This window comes from Anopheles maculipalpis, chromosome 3RL (assembly GCF_943734695.1).
Source record: "Anopheles maculipalpis chromosome 3RL, idAnoMacuDA_375_x, whole genome shotgun sequence".
NCBI classification, from domain to species: Eukaryota; Metazoa; Arthropoda; class Insecta; order Diptera; family Culicidae; genus Anopheles; species Anopheles maculipalpis.
The window spans coordinates 29502441-29518499 of record NC_064872.1 but is presented as its reverse complement, the minus strand read 5'-3'; the positions used below and the strand labels follow the sequence as shown (position 1 = coordinate 29518499).

The window sequence follows — 16059 nt, the reverse complement described above, 5'->3', positions numbered from 1 at the left end:
GCCATCAACACCGCAGCCGAACTGAAAATTGGCCGCTTACCACGCAGGCAGCGAAAGGAATAGTTCGACGAAGAGTGCACTCGTGCATTATCCGAGAAGAATGCAGCACTCGCCCTTATGCTTCAGCATGAAACCCGTCAGAACGTGGAAAACTACAAACGACTGAGGAGACATCAGGCCCTGCACTTCCAGGAAAAGAAGCGCCGCTTTGAAGAGTCATATGAAAAGCTGCTGGAGCAGCTCTCTCAGTCGGGGGACACCCGCTCGTTTTACAGGAGGTTGAAAGAGGCACGGAGTGGATTTGCTCCTAAAACCGCGATGTGCCGGGACGCAGACGTAAATCTCATGACAGACGAGCGAACGGTGACCGAAAGGTGGAAGTTGTACTTCGAAGGACACCTGAACGGAGCAGAGAAAGGAGAGGTTAATGAAAGGAGCAGAACAAGTCATCTCTGGACGAGGTTGCCAGCGCCATCAAGTAGCTTAAAGGTAACAAGGCTGCAAGTAGTGATGGACTGGTGGCCGAGCTCTTCAAGATGGGACCGGAGAGGCTTACCGTCGAAATGCACAAGCTGATCACGAGCTGATCCTGAATCTGTCTACAAAAAGGGCGACAGACTGGAATGCTCGAACTATCGTGTCATTTCAGTCCTTAATGCCGCCTATAAGACACTGTCCCAGATCTTGTTCTGCAGACTTGCCTCGCTTGCTACAGATTTCGTCGACAGCTACCAAGCGGGGTTTGAGGCGTACACCCGACTGAAACGTGAAGCAGCAAGAATCGGATTGATGATCAATGCGACGAAGACGAAATACCTCCTTGCCGGAGGCTCTGATCGTGATAGAGCCCGAGTGGGAAGCAGCGTGTTAGTCGACGGCGACAACATTGAAGTGTTAGAGGAGTTCTGCTATCTGACGACTGTCGTAACTTCGGATAACGATGTCAGGAGCGAAATCCGGGGACGCATTGTGCAGGGGAATCGTGCCTATTAAGGCTTTCACCGTCTGCTGAGATCCAGAAGACTTCGAGACCGCATTAAATGTGATATCTCACACCGATTCGCGCTGTGGTCCTATATGGCCACGAGACTTGGCGGAGCGAGACTCCGAACGGAGGATGCAAACGCTGTTGGCGTGTTTGAGCGTTGCATCCTCCAGATCATCTTTGGCGATGTATTCGAGCATGGAGTTTGGAGGAGAAGGATGAACCACGAGCTTGGTGAGCTATACGGAGAACCGGACGTCCCGACGGTAGCAAAGATTGGCAGGATACGATGGCTGGGGCATGTTATGAGAATGCTGGTCTCATGCCCCGCCAAAAAGGTATTCGTCAGCGACCCCCAGTTCGGCACGAGGCGTCGGGGAGCACAGCGAGTGCGTTGGCTGGATCAGGCAAAGGGTGACCTGTCGGAGATCGGGTGCCTACATTGATGGGAAGCTGCAGGGTTCGAGTTTCCTGGAGATCTATTGTTGACCGGATCATGTCACGACGACGTGCTCTTTAAAAGAACAGTCCAACATAAGTGAGTGAGTGAGTGAGTGAACCACAACTTAGATATTGAAATACGCACAATAGTGCTAACTGCAAACCGAGCATGTTAAAGCACAAGAACTCTGTTTATATTGATTGCCTCACATCACAATCTCACAAATGCATCAGAGGCATGTACTCTGTCGAAAATCCGCATTCAAAGGGCAGATGCATCGTTCCTTATGTTTGAAGAAGGATGTTTCACTCCATATATGTTACAAGACACTCGGGGACCCACCCCAATGATGGATTCTAAGTTTTATGGTCACCTAGCAATTAATTGTACAGCAAATTATACTCGTTAGGCTCTGGGATTCTAGACATGTCATGAAAATAGCACCAAACGCCGCAGCCTGTAAAATCTCGGTAGGCCGTCTGTTTGGCAAAGTAGGCCCAAACTAAAAAGGAGTGATGGCGTTAATCCAACCTCCAGAAAAACCACGATATCGGATTGGTAGACCGTAGGAGGTATCGAGGACTTCTGGAGATAGATCTAAATCGCGAAGCGTTACGCAAGTTAGTAAGCAAGCCAGTTAGAAAACTCACAAGAGCTTATTTTTTAGGAAACGATTTTCTTTAACTGAATACATTGGAAGCATGCTTCTTCTTTTCTTAACGACCTCTATGGTCCCGCCGGCCATCGAATGGCTTACTAGATTCGCTGATACCACGCATATGAAGAGTCAGCCCTCAGTACGGACGTAGCTTCCATTTCCCAGACTACTTCAACTATTACAAACGATGATTTCCAAAAATACCCAAAGAGCCTGATACAGCACAAATCATCTCTCGACGAGTAATAAGCTGTTAGATCGCATGTACGAGGTTCACAGCTCAGGAAACTAAATTCATTCAAATATAATTTTGTCTTTCAAGTCACTTTCAATACTGCTACGATTAAAACGATTGAATTATTTATCAACTTAAGCCACTGTATAGCATTATCAAGGGCTTTAAGGTGAAATATCTTTAAACAGCTGCGTCATCGTTCAAATTGTTATGTTGGCCTACAGTTTGACAGATGAATGTCACCAACTATGACTTCGTACAGCTATCCCAAAGAAAAATCTTACCATTACGCAACGACCCTCATCTGTACATGTGCGATGAGAACATAAACACACACACACCAAAGAGAAAAACGCCTCACACATTGTTACTGTCGCATACGGAGACGGTCCAACAGTCACCCACCGTACGATCATATGTTTTTCATCCACCTCCGTTCGTCCATCATAAATGAGCAGTCGTACAGAGTTTTCAGCTCACGATAACTGGGTCAACAGAGGGAACACCACCAGTGGATCAACATTCAACCACCCGTTTGCTTAACATCGTCGTGGCGTACACTTCTGGCACACGGAAGAAACGCCAAGGGAAAATAGACGAATCCGTCTCGTTAACATCAGCATAGAAACCTTTCATTTTAACGTACGACAAGACCGGAAAGGAAAAATGTTTAGTTTAATGTTTGTTTTAACAGTTTAAACCAATCGGTGAAAAGTGTTCCAAATCGAACCCACCATATGGAGAGCCAACTGTTTGACAAGGGATTTTGACCTATTCGTTTTCACTCCCAAAAAGCATGATACGGCTTGGTGCCCTTATCGAACGAATTTGGTCGATCGAAGGGTCCCATTTCGAACTTAAGTGTGTTAAGGTCACCGTACAAAGTATGAGATAAAAATATTTCTCTCCCAGTAAAATCAAAAATACCCTTCAAAACCTTGAAATTCCTTCACAAAGATGTATCACCCACAAATCTATTTTAACCCCCGGCGGTGCTAAAGGGTGTTATAGATGAAGCTAATCTACGAATTTCCAATCTAGAGATCTTTATTGCTTTTGTGGTAAGCCAAAGCAAAACCAACACTTTACACACATTTGCTGTTATTTCCACCGGACCAGTTCTGCCAGTTGCACTGTCAACGATAAGAGACTTTCTAACGTGCAAATGATTAATATTGTCATCTCCCTTTGCAAGAAAGTCTGATTCTTACACCCTCGAACACAAATTACCACTGCAGCGTGACGCAGATGGTTTGATAACTTTAATCCCAAACTGCACGCTTCTACTTCGTTTGCAGAATAAATCCTCAAGAAGCGAACCGCCACCGGACTAGAGTGTAATTAAATACTGCACAGATATAGGGACGCATAATTTAAAAACAGAACCACACACAGGAAAAAAAAGATTCTCCAGCATCAAAATGGAACCCACCGGAAGCTCTAATTGCATTCAATTAAAACTCCACCTAATTACAAAACGGCCCGGGCAGGGCTTTTCCGCTTTCTTACTTTATAAACCTTTTTCCCTGCGCTCCCTTGACGTTTACTTCAAACTAGAACATCGTTTGACAAATGAACATTTTGCTGCTTTGCACTGTTTACGCCGGTGTATCGCCGGTGGCACCGGACTGAACTTTATGTACTTAACTGCCAGTACATTACAATCACGTCGGGAGCAGTAAAAAAACTACATCGACGATTATGTTATGCAGTTGGAGATAGCGTCCAAGTGTATCAACCAACCCCCTTTTTGTTGGAACGCTAAGAAACGACGTACACGCACACTGAAGGTACTTAACTTGTATGTGTGTATGTTCTCACTAAATTAATTGTTCACTTTTTTGTTGCATTATTCACGCTAATGCTGCACAGGGAGTAGCAACACGCAATTAAGGTCGTTCGTCATCTAATGAATTTAACCTTTTTGCTTATGCACTTTATCTGCAGACATGTTGCGAGATGGGAGAGAACCTGTTTTTGTAATCTATTAAAAATATCTAAAAGCTGATTTCTATAATACTTACTTCCAAGCTTGTATACTTTATAATAATTACTAACAAAAAATGTATATTTGGTTTTTAACACTAGAACTACCGGACCAGTCATTTTCACTGGGTTCATACCTATCAATTGGAATTGTTTTTCATAGTTAAACAATTGATTGATGTATGACTGTTGATGTATGACTTTTAACTTTAAATGACATTGCTTTGTATTTAAAAATTAAAAATCTAATATTTATATTCAGTTTCGTCATGGGAAATTCTACCTTAACCAGTCATTTTGACTGGTGGTATGTGGAACGATGAACAGCGTATTTTAAATGCAATATTCTAACAAAGAGTTGATAAAATCAACTCCCGACAGACACATTACTTACTGTATAACTGTAAGATAATATATTTTTTTTATTTTAATTTAATTATTAAAGTAAAATGCCGTATTGTTGACACCGCTTGTGATGATTAAATTGTTTAAACATAATGATAAAGCATTTCCTTCTTAATCTTTGCCTTATTCTGGGCATGATCGGTTATAAGATAATGTATAATATACAAGAACAAAAGTATGGTTTAGCAATTTTATGAGTAACAAAACTGCAGTAATACGATGCTTTGATCATTTTACTGTAAACGATTTGAATCTTTGAGGTTGCAACACAACAGAATAAATGATTGACTTGTTCTATTTCATGGTTTTCCAATCATGAGGCAAGAAACAAGCAATTAAATGTGTATTAAGACAAGTATACGAACTTAAAGAAATATGAAAATGTTAATCAGAGCATTAAAATATATTTATTCGGTAATCTCCACCCTACTAGTCTAGTACTCCATCTACCATATGACATCTGTCAAAAACCTTCTTTTGAGCAGTGGTTTAGAAAGCTCTTCAGAGGGGGTTTTTTGTTGGCTTGCAGGGCAGCCATTTTGACTGATCGCAGTAGAGCTGCACTCGAGCCAATCTTGGTAGTTCTAGTGTTGTATTAACGTAGCATTATAATAAAACATCTGTTCTTCTTGCCATAAACATCCTACTAGTTCACGTCGGCCTGCGGATGGCTTCCAAGTACGGGGTAGTACTTGGATATTCAGTCCTCACTAAGGGTGAACGGTTCCGGATGGAATTTTGAACCATGATCTTGCCGTGTGAAGACTGGTCCTGCTACTACCAGACATAAAAATCACATAAATAATTTAAACTATGTATACCAAATACAATAGAACACAACTGCCAGAAATTCCAACAATTTCGTGACTGATCATCGTCACTTCAAAATCACTTCTCCATTTTACCATCAATCGCTATTCTTTACCAATTTCTATTTATTGTGTGCATCGCATCCACCTCAAAGAGCATAAAATAATACCATTTTACAGAAAAACTATCGCTTCCTTGCAATGCTATCACCGGAATTGCTGGAAAGTAACAATATTTGCTGTGCTCTTTTCCTTTCAGCCTGATGCACATGCAATATTGCACCGCTCTTTTGCCGCTGTTTATATTTATGTGCACGATGCAGCGAAATGTGCAAAGCGCGAAATTGAATCAATAATCAACGTTGCACACAATATGTGGTTTCAGAAAATTGTCACACATCGCAACATTCTAGTAGTGCACAAGATGGCGTGCAGAATTTTTGTTAAGCATTGGGCACAATGCTTTTCCGTTCCGTTCAATATCGTTCAATGGTTCGTAATGTGTGGAGCAGCTTTTATCTAAACTCCTCTATTTTGCTCCCAGTACAATGCTTCTTAGGGAGCAATAAAAATGTGCTACCATCTTATCAAAAATCGGAACTGGATGTTAGGAGAGTTCTAGCTACTATTACTATCTACAAAAGCAACGAAATCAGAAAGGAAAGCTTCCCGATTCGAACGGATATGGACTACATCCGGGAAACCGCTCTCGTTCAGTTCGAATTTGTGCAACCCGTTCCGTCGGTTGACTAGCACGCCTAAGAACGCTTCCCACAGGCAACATTGCGTCAATGTTTATCTTTCCAGTGCATCGCTACTTGGAGCCGTGTAGCGTTCGCATCATCGCATGCCAGTTAAGTTCTTGGGCAGATTTTCAAACACTAAGCTGTAAATCTGCTATTTGCCTGCCTGCCTGTATAGAAATCTTGCCTTTTGCAAACGACAATGTCACGCAGTCAGCGATGCATACAATGAATGCAACTTCTGTTACCGCTGAGCCGTGAACGAAACGGAACGAAACTAGTACCAACATGCACACACACAGCAGAACTGGCAGATTGCTGGTTTAAAAAGAAGCGCAACGGCGTGATAAGATCAACACAAGGAAAATGATTTAGAGTCACATAGCGAAACTCCAGCATTCAGCAAACGTTCACGGGCGTTCGGGGTTGGTATTAGAGCGTGCAGAACACATAAGCATTGTTGTGCAGGATTGGGTGGAAGCAAAGACATGCACGTACCGTTTATGTTGCACACTTTAGGGGTTTGGTTTGCGCACCACCAGTGCTCGGTGATGTCAACATCTGTTCGAGATGCTGGAGAAGACGTTTCGTTACTTTTTTTCTGTTGTTTTTTGGTCTTATTGCTTAGCCTTCTCAACAGCACAGTGCTGCCTGCTGATGACGCAAATAATAGTTTTCCGAGGCAACTTAAAATACCAGACATCCCATATCATTTGTGTGGGATAGTTTATGACACTAATTAAACATCTCCAGAGATATATCCAACAAGTTTAGTACGTCTTACAGTCAAAGTTTTATTTTATAGTTGATAAAAAGAAGTTTTTAACGATGTTAATGACGGCGATCCAGTTATCCAGGTATCCAAGAACTGGATACCCGAATTTATAGTAAGACTTAATGAGCTATACTAAGGCATAGTGATGGGAACTCCGGAGTGGATTAATGAAACCACTCCAACTCCGACGTGTAAAAACCGGAGTCACTCCAGAGTAATCCGCAATTTGCTCCGGAGTAATCCGGGGTGCACTGAGGAATCAATTTTCAGGTAGCTGTTTTTACTTCGGATTCAATATCGAAATCGAAAACGCTGTCGCTGCCGGAGTAATTCTGCATTCCATCAAACAAAAAAAGTATTTCTTCTGTAACACAAATTTGTTTATTTGTTGGTAAGAAACCCGTTTCGTTGATTCTGTTTTGCTTCATTATCAACGTCTATACCAAAGTTCAATTTTCCTCCTTAGAATTCCTTTAGTTTTCTACTGTATTTATTATACTTTGGTTTCATAATTATGTTGTGCAAATACTATTTGCTCTAATTTTCTTCCTCCCAACCGATTCCGTTTATCCGAGAACATTTACCATATTTTTGAGAACAACCTTTCACGTGGGACAGTGGTGTCTGGACCTACTTAAATACTTTCACGCTAACAATGCAACAATAGGGTACATTTATGACATTTTAAACTTTGGTGTAGACGTTGATAAAGAAGCAAAAACAGAATGCAAATAAACGAAGCGGGTTTATTACCAACAAATAAACAAATTTGTGTTACAACATAATATTTGTGTAGAAATACTTTTTTTGTTTGATGGAATGCGGACTTACTCCGACATCGACAGCGATTTCGATTCCGGTTTTGAATCCGAAGTAAAAACAGCTACCTGCAATTGATTCCGCAGTGCACTCCAGATAACGGAATAATCCGACTCCGGCAAAAATGAGGATTTACCCATCACTACTAAGGCAGGCAAGACCAAAAAGGGTTAAACAAAACAGAAGAATATAAGATGAAATTGGTTAATTCAATCAATCATCAATTAAAATTAAAAAAGATTTAGAAGATATTTTACTGAAATTAAATATATACTTTGTATAGTGATACGGTCTTTCAACAAAAACTTCAAAATACATTCAATAGTCCAAGTCGTTCTCGAACAACGTCATCCAAAAAAAAAAAAGCTTGTATTGTAAAATAAGGGCGCTCATGTACCGAACCGAACCTCTCATGTGCAATGTTCAACGTAAGGCTTCACACACGCAAAACGTATTCTTTACACGTAATCCACCATGTGCATCCTATCCTACCGGAAAAGGAACTGTACCGCACAGCACACACACACCTAGAATAGGTCGTCAACCAATGTGTGAAAGCTTGCTCCGGTAGCTTTTTTTTATCGATTTTATAAAACCTACCAACGGAAGCTTCTGTTTTTGCCGCTCAAGATAAAACTATATGAATCCCCATACTCACACGAACGAACAAGGCGTTGTCTTGTTGGAAAGGCGCAGGCAACAGTATTGATCATGATTTATTGAAAAACTTTGTTTGGCCTTCAATGGTGAATAAGGTAGAATCAGCGAACACACACAGCTCGCGACTTTGACGTCAGAATTCCTATGAAAAAAAAATCCCAACCTCTGACCGTACGAACTCCCGGTAGGCGGGAGTAATCAACTCGAGAAAATCCAGGACATTTAATTAAAAGCGAATGGGACCATTTGATATTATCCTTCTGGCCAGTTAAAACACCCACGACAACCGCCGCCGGACGGGTGTCGTCGTGTGCTAGCACGTATCGAAGAGAACCCAAGAGCCCTTGAAAGGTTCGTTGGTAGCAATGAGGAGGACATTATCATTGCACCACATCATAGGTCAATGAGTTCAAAACGGGTTCATGGCGTGCTAAAGAGTTAGCGCGGCTGGGCCGGCCCACAATTGTCCGGGGAATGAAACAAAAAATCCTTTCCTTGTTCTTTCTTAGGATTCCACCAGATTGTTTGTTGCACGATTACCTTAAATAACTGGCCCCCGGCAACTGCAAGTATTAACCTACAAACGGTTTACATGGAAAATTGAGGTCTTCATGGGAAAATCCAGACGAGAACGTTGCGTGCTGGAAATGGGTCTTGCGTATTTCTATGCCAGGGATTTTTTTTTATTCGAGTCGCCAAGGGTGTGAAAGGGTCTCCTCACTGTAATAATGAGCTTTCCTAAATGTCGGTTCCATCTGGCACTGGCCAAAGGAGGAATATCCTGGGTTGAGAAACGTTTACCACCCTCGGTCGATGACTCCAAAACCCGGCAATCGAACGACTGGATACCGTCTGGTTTCAATTATGTGGAGGCCAAACGGCGTTGGTTCTATCGATGGTAAAGATTGCCTGGTTTACTTTCATAGTCACGTTTGATCTGATATTGTGCTACTGCCTACTTTAGGAGTTAAGGGGAACAAAAAATACTCCAAAAAATACTGTAAGTGCGTCCTTAAGTGTATCTAAATTAATTATTAATTTCGTTAGTTTCTTTACACGAATCCCCAATTTGATGTGCCAGAGATCCCATATTCAGGGAGCTTAAATCTATAAAACCAATCTTGCAGCACATTAACCTGACAGCCGTTTCATTTCAACGCCATTTTACGACGCTGTTTAGCCGAATCGATATGAGATTTTCCGGAAATAGTTTTCCCATCATCATCAGCCACTAAAAGACTTGTGATTTTCTATCCCCCAGCAGCACACATGTCGGGGATGATGGGACGCGAATCCTTTGCCGGCTTTCCAATGCTTCGGGTAAAGCCTATCAGCGTTCGTACTATTCCGCGTGATATCTCCCGGTTGATGAATAAAAATGAATTTTTAATCATATTGACAGTTAAGTCACTTCAGCACCCCGTACCATGTGGTGTGTGTGGATCGGTGAGTTTTGCCCACGCTCGTAGCGCACCGGCTCACGAATCGACAGCATCGACCGTGCTCGGAGCAGTAGAAAAATGTAGGTTGCCCCCTCGGTCGTTGGCGTACGGGCGGCTTTTGCCCTATGTTGGACGAACGGAAAAACGGAATATCGATTTTCTTCCTCCAGTTTTGTCGTGCCCATCGTCCCGCCCCTCGATATGCCTCCCATCCAAATATTCCCTAGAGAGCCTGAGGCTTGTTTCCGCTATTTCACTTCTCTCTCTGTCTCTCTCTCTCTCTCTCTCTCTCTCTCTCTCTCGCTCACCCTGTCCCTAGTCACAACAGTGGACGTGAGCTATTGTTCGATACAGCAAAGGGGCAATATCTAGGACATTTCACGCTCGTTTGTCTAACCCGTTTCTCCTAGCTGAGGGGGCAATTGATTGAAGGAATGCAATTTTGCGTACCGTACCGTCTGCCGGCCCTTAAGCGCCATCGCCAACTTCCTCTATATTACACACACTATACTATACTGAAGCGACTAATAAACTAAAAAGAGAGCGATGGAAAAGTCTGCATAAAGCATAAATAAATAACGCCGTTTCCGTTCGATGCAGCTCGTGACGTTGAAATGTTATCGTGCTTCAAAAACATTGACGAGTCATTTTTTTTGCGAACCGTTATCGGGGGGAAAAAAAAACAGCAAATCCTTGACTGCAGTACGAAAATACAACCACGGGGGCACGGGGAAGTTCAGGGGCAATCGCCGTTTGCGAAAAGGGCGTGCACGTGCAGCAAGGATCAATCGGTTTCCAAAGTTCACCACACCGTCCTTCAATTATTATCCAGGATATGGCTTAAAATACTCTAAAACACCGATCAATATTCCCTTGGTAGGAGATTTACTCCGTGTGCAAGATAAATTTGACACTTGTCTATTTCGTTTTTAGCTGGTGATTGAGTAATCGTATCAAAAAAATCGTATGATTGAGTATCGTACGTCATTCGGAAGCCACAAGTGTTTGGAAACAGTGAAAACAATGTCGAATGAACTTAATCTTAATCAAGACGGAGGCGTAGTGTGCATTAAACACGGTGAAGCATATTCGCAAGCCCGTTGAAACCTGCAACAGAGATTTTGAGGCTTTTGTACAACGGAAGGATCATACCAGGCAGTTTTTCGACATTTCTTCGAGCAGAGACTGAGGCTGAACGTGGACGGCTATGTGAAGCTGCTGGACACGGTCCTCAAGCTATCGATAACCAAAGAGGCCAATGGTAGACCGTACGTGTGGCAACAAGATTCGGCACCTTGTCTTAAAGTGGCTTAAAGACAATTTTTACGACTATACCACCCCCAATGTTTGGCCTCCCAGTTCCCCGGATCTCAACCCGATGGACTATTTTGTGTGGGGCATGGTTGAAAGCACAAAAGCAGAATTAGTGCAAAAAATTAGGACGGTTTTTGGGCCGCAAAAACCCAGGGCTATGGTAGTCCGGGCTTGCTAAAGATTCCGGAAGCGAATACAGGCGGTCATCAATGTCGAGGGAGGTTACTTTGAGTAATTTGTGCAGCCAACATGGTAAGCTAAACTTCGTAGAAAAACCTTTTTTTCTTATTTGCTTCGTTAAAACGAAAAAAAAGTTTTTTTAAAATTCCCACAGGAACTGTCAAATTTATCGTGCACACTGTGTATAGTGGTGGTATTATTTCCAACGTGCCTATAACACGAAAAGGAATAGGGTTTTCTTCAAATGACAAATCTGGATCCTTATGAACCATTCTTTTCGAGTAGGGCAAAAGAAATCATTTACGTAGCCAAAGAGATATTTATAATCAATGAAAAGATTTTGCATTACGTTCGCTTGACTGGTCATGCCAACTCCAATTGATTTCGTAACGAAAACGACCTCTTGCGTTGTTCTCTCATGGAACGGTCAGTTGAATTTACTTCCTACGCAATGGTTTAGGTTTTGGTAACTTCATCCAGATGATTCGCCCTATTGTTGGATGGTAAGATTCAATCTGAAGGGGTTCAATTCACTGTGTTCACCAATTAAATCTGAAAGAACTGGCCGAGCCAAGTTAATGCAATTTAACTCAACAATTTTTTTAAATGAAAAATACTCAAAATGACTCCTCAAATGATTAAATATTTGACTTAGATGATTGAATTGAATTTCACCGAACAAAAATGAATAATGTGGTTCAGTTATTGAAACATAATTTGAAACAGTTAAAACCCAAAAACCGGTTGTAGTTGTGGATCAACTTGTCTAATTCCCTGCTGCCTAAAAATCAGAAGCATAAATGGCAACCTAGAAATTAAGAGTTATTGATTTTGTAGCTCTTCTTTTTAATTTCTTCATCGTCTAGGCTCATTTCTCATGTAAATCTCGTTCGTTTCCATCGTCTCCATCCACCACTCCATCGTGGAGAACAGTGCAATCGATAGGAGAAAGTATGCTTGACGACGTCTGTAACACAACACAACGAAGCGAACGAAACGACGGCTACGTTCACGGGAGAGCGAAGAAAAAAGACATTAGAGTAAGGGAATAACTTAATCATAAGTGCATTAGAATGATTATATGGTAGTTCCCGCTCGGGAAAGGGAAACTCCGAACCGGTGGATGCAAAGCCATTTGAAGTAATGGTTTTATCGAGCGGAATCGGGTGTATTAATCCCCGGAGAAATATGACACACGGCTACTGCCTGCATCATTAAGCTGGCGTGACATACAGCAGACTCTGAAGCATGGACGAATGATGGACGAATTGTCGAAAAACTGTCTGCTCTGTACGTACGAAATGATTTAGAGTTTTGAAAAATGTCTACAACTATCAAATATAAAATCTATTTCTATCGTACTCCACATGGAAGAATATTGTATTCATATCGTAAGGTTTTCTTCGCTCATAAGAGCCATTACATATTGAAGCAAACACTATTATTACACAGTGAGTTGCTGCTGAGTTTCATAAATCATTCACAGCATGGCACCTGCTAAGGCACCTAACTCAGAGCTAATCCTACAAAATTATTTTTACATCGAGATACATCCGCGAAGAAAAAGCACTCCTGAAGAAGAATTATGCTCAATCCGATCATTGATTATTCCTCTACACGCTCTTCCGTCCACCTGAATCGCTGTTCCAATTGTTAAAAGTCTCGGATTTAAAATCAATAAACACCGGCCATGGAAAATGTGTCCGGAAATTGAGCACCAAATTTACGAGCATGACCTCATAACACTACAACTAACGCCCTAGCGTCTAACCAAAAGGTACACATGATCATCAGCGGCGCAAATCCCAGCAAGAAAAGCACTTTGTGGGTCCCCGGATCTTTTTGTTTTATTTTGCCAAAGCACCCTCCGTGGGCCTCCCACCCATAATGTAGCAGCAAAAAAAAAAAAAATAGGCCGAGAACGATTTAGCCTAAACCTTAGGGCGGAAGTGGCACAAATTTTCCACATCGCTAAGCCCCGTTTATTCGGGCGACAAAATTAAATTACTTCCTCCAGCACATTACCCCACACATATACGTCCGTACACACTAGTAACACGTAAAGCACAGCAGGATTCGGCACGGCAGTATAACACGTCAGCAGGTGCGGCTGATTGTGTTGAGGAATGTATACGAAAGAAAAAAAAATCCATAATGAAATGGCACGACAGCGAAACGTGAATGAACATTTCACGTCGGCGACCGGGAAAAGTTGATCCGATGCCTTCGTTGAACAGGAACATTAAACCTAGTGATCGAGTACCGTTGCAACATCATTATCATGCAGAATTGTTGTCGTTGGAAGCATAATTATTGATAATTGAGAAGAACGGGAGAAACTTCATCAAACTTTTCAACTCTAACGGAATATTGTTTATGTACAGAAATACGAAGAGTTAGGTTTGAAGGTGAGTCCAATACGTAAAAGGGAGCGTCGCTAACTTGGCCATTTCAATAAATAACTTAAGAATTTCAAAGAATAAACTAACTGGGAGTGGTAATTAAAATACAATTGCTTCAGATAATTTATATGATTACCATTTGTGTGGACATCCTTCCTCCAAGAAACATTCTACGAATATAAGGCAGTAAGAGCGTAAATACTTATTCGGGTGTCTTCAAGTTTAAATCCGTCATTGTAAAGATTGAATTGAGCCGCCTCTCTCTTGTTTTGATTTTCAAGCTGTCAAACCAGTGACTACGTTGTGTTTGATCTACAAAAATGCGTTGGTTGGTTATCATTGTTTCGTAGTCTTTTAAAATTGACATTACATTGTTCTGTTTATTATGGCTCTCCCTAAAGAGATTTGCCCAAATAGTTATATTGGTCGGCCCGGTGGACGTCGTCGGTCTTCAGTCGGAAGGACCGTGGTTCAAATCCCGTCCGAATCGTCCCCTGTGAGTGAGGGAGGACTGACTATCAAAATACGTGGTACCGGGAAGAGTCTAGTAAGTCATTCGATGGCCGGCGTGACCTTAGAAGTCGTTAAGCCAAGAAGAAAAAATATGTTGGTCGCAACTGATGTCAGTTAGGGATCACTCCGATCGACGACGCGCAAGTAGACAACAATATATTTTAGACTAACCCCGTAACTAGGAATGACAATTTGTTTTTGGAGCTGCGCCGGAGTGTTTTTGTCCATATTGACCATGTCCAAGTTTGTGTAGCAGCGCGCATGTATCAAACTTTGCGCAATGAAATGAACGCTGCGGAAACATTGCAGATGTTACCAAAAGAATTCGGGGAAGAATCTATGTCGTAGAAAAATGTGTACAAATGGTACAGTGATTTCCAGAATGGCCGTGAGAAGATCGAAGACGAGAACCGTTCGGGGAGATCATCCACTTCGACCGACGGCGCCTACCTTGTCCAAATCAAGGATTTGGTGGTCAACAATCGTCGGTTGACAATACGAGACCTTTCGGAAAGTGTTGGGATTTCCAAAGCCTCGGTCAACATTATCCTCAAAGATGTTTTGGGGTTGAAGAGGGCGAAGTCGCGCCTGGTGCCGAAATGCCTGATCCTGCTCGAAAAGCGGAATCGCGTCGATGTCTGCAAAAAGATGCTGGCAGACTACGCTGGAAAGTTGAAATCCATTATAACTGGCGACGAAACGTTTATTTACGCATAAGACCCGGAAACAACGGACCAGTCCAGCGAGCACCGTTCCCCGAACGAGCCGAAGCCCAAGAAGTCACGCTAAAGCCGGTCGAAAATCAAGGTGATGCTGACAGTAATCTTAGATTATCGTGGGGTGGTTCACAAGGAATTTCTTCCAAAGGGCCGAACGGTGAACAAAGAGCACTATCTAAGCGTGATGCGGCGCTGTTGTTTTTGGAAAAACAACAGCTGGATTTTGCACCACGATAGCCCACGAGACGCAAAGTCACTTTATTTTTCGGGAACAGTAGTATATCAGTGTCCATCATGTTCAAGATGATCCTCATCATTTAGACAATTGATCTTACCCCCTGGATCAACGTTTCACCTCTATGAAACCAACATGCAGCAATTCCAAGGACTTCGCCGTACAGTTGTACTGCAATTTATGATCAAAGAATTCCTTATTCTTCATCCCTTTTAGTTATATTTTTGATGTTCCAGAAGTGAGACGAGATTGTAGAGCTCAAAACAATTATGACGCATTTAGAGCGTTCTTAGTCTTAGAAATCTTCAGTTGCAGTTGCTCGGAGTTTTGTTTTATATTGACAGAATAATTTATAAAATATTGCATATGCACAAATATCAGTTTCTTCTTCATCTCTTTGGCTTAAAGGTCTAGGTCCTACCGGCCATGGCTTATGGCCGCTGTGGCTTATGGCTAATGGCTTACTAGACTTGTTTATGCCACATAGTTGGATAGGCAGTATTCACACTACAAAGTCCATGAACGGTTCGAATGGAACTTTAACCCAGGTCCTGTCTTATGAAGGTCGGCGCTTACTTCCAAACCACCTCATACAAACGGATATAAAATGGTTGAACACAACATCAATTATATTAAACAAATAAACAATTTCACACAATTTTTCCAATATTAATTCGCACCCTTATCGTAATAAAATAAAACAAACCATCTCGAAAACCATACACAATATTCCAAAT

At 42.0% G+C, this 16059-nt stretch overlaps 2 protein-coding genes and 1 pseudogene across 2 annotated transcripts in view; 2 read left to right on the top strand and 1 right to left on the bottom strand.

Moving 5' to 3' along the window:
• The window catches only part of LOC126565936 (uncharacterized), a 111703-nt gene extending 103706 nt beyond the window's left edge, over nucleotides 1-7997 (bottom strand). The window contains exon 1 of the mRNA XM_050223136.1: nucleotides 7994-7997. Within this exon, the coding sequence (XP_050079093.1) occupies nucleotides 7994-7997 (4 nt within the window). The remainder of the gene's footprint in view (nucleotides 1-7993) is intronic.
• Nucleotides 1-16059, top strand: part of LOC126565520 (transmembrane protein 242) — a 479972-nt gene that overhangs the window by 203247 nt on the left and 260666 nt on the right. The window lies entirely within an intron of this gene.
• On the top strand, nucleotides 14604-15324 carry LOC126565935 (protein GVQW3-like; annotated as a pseudogene).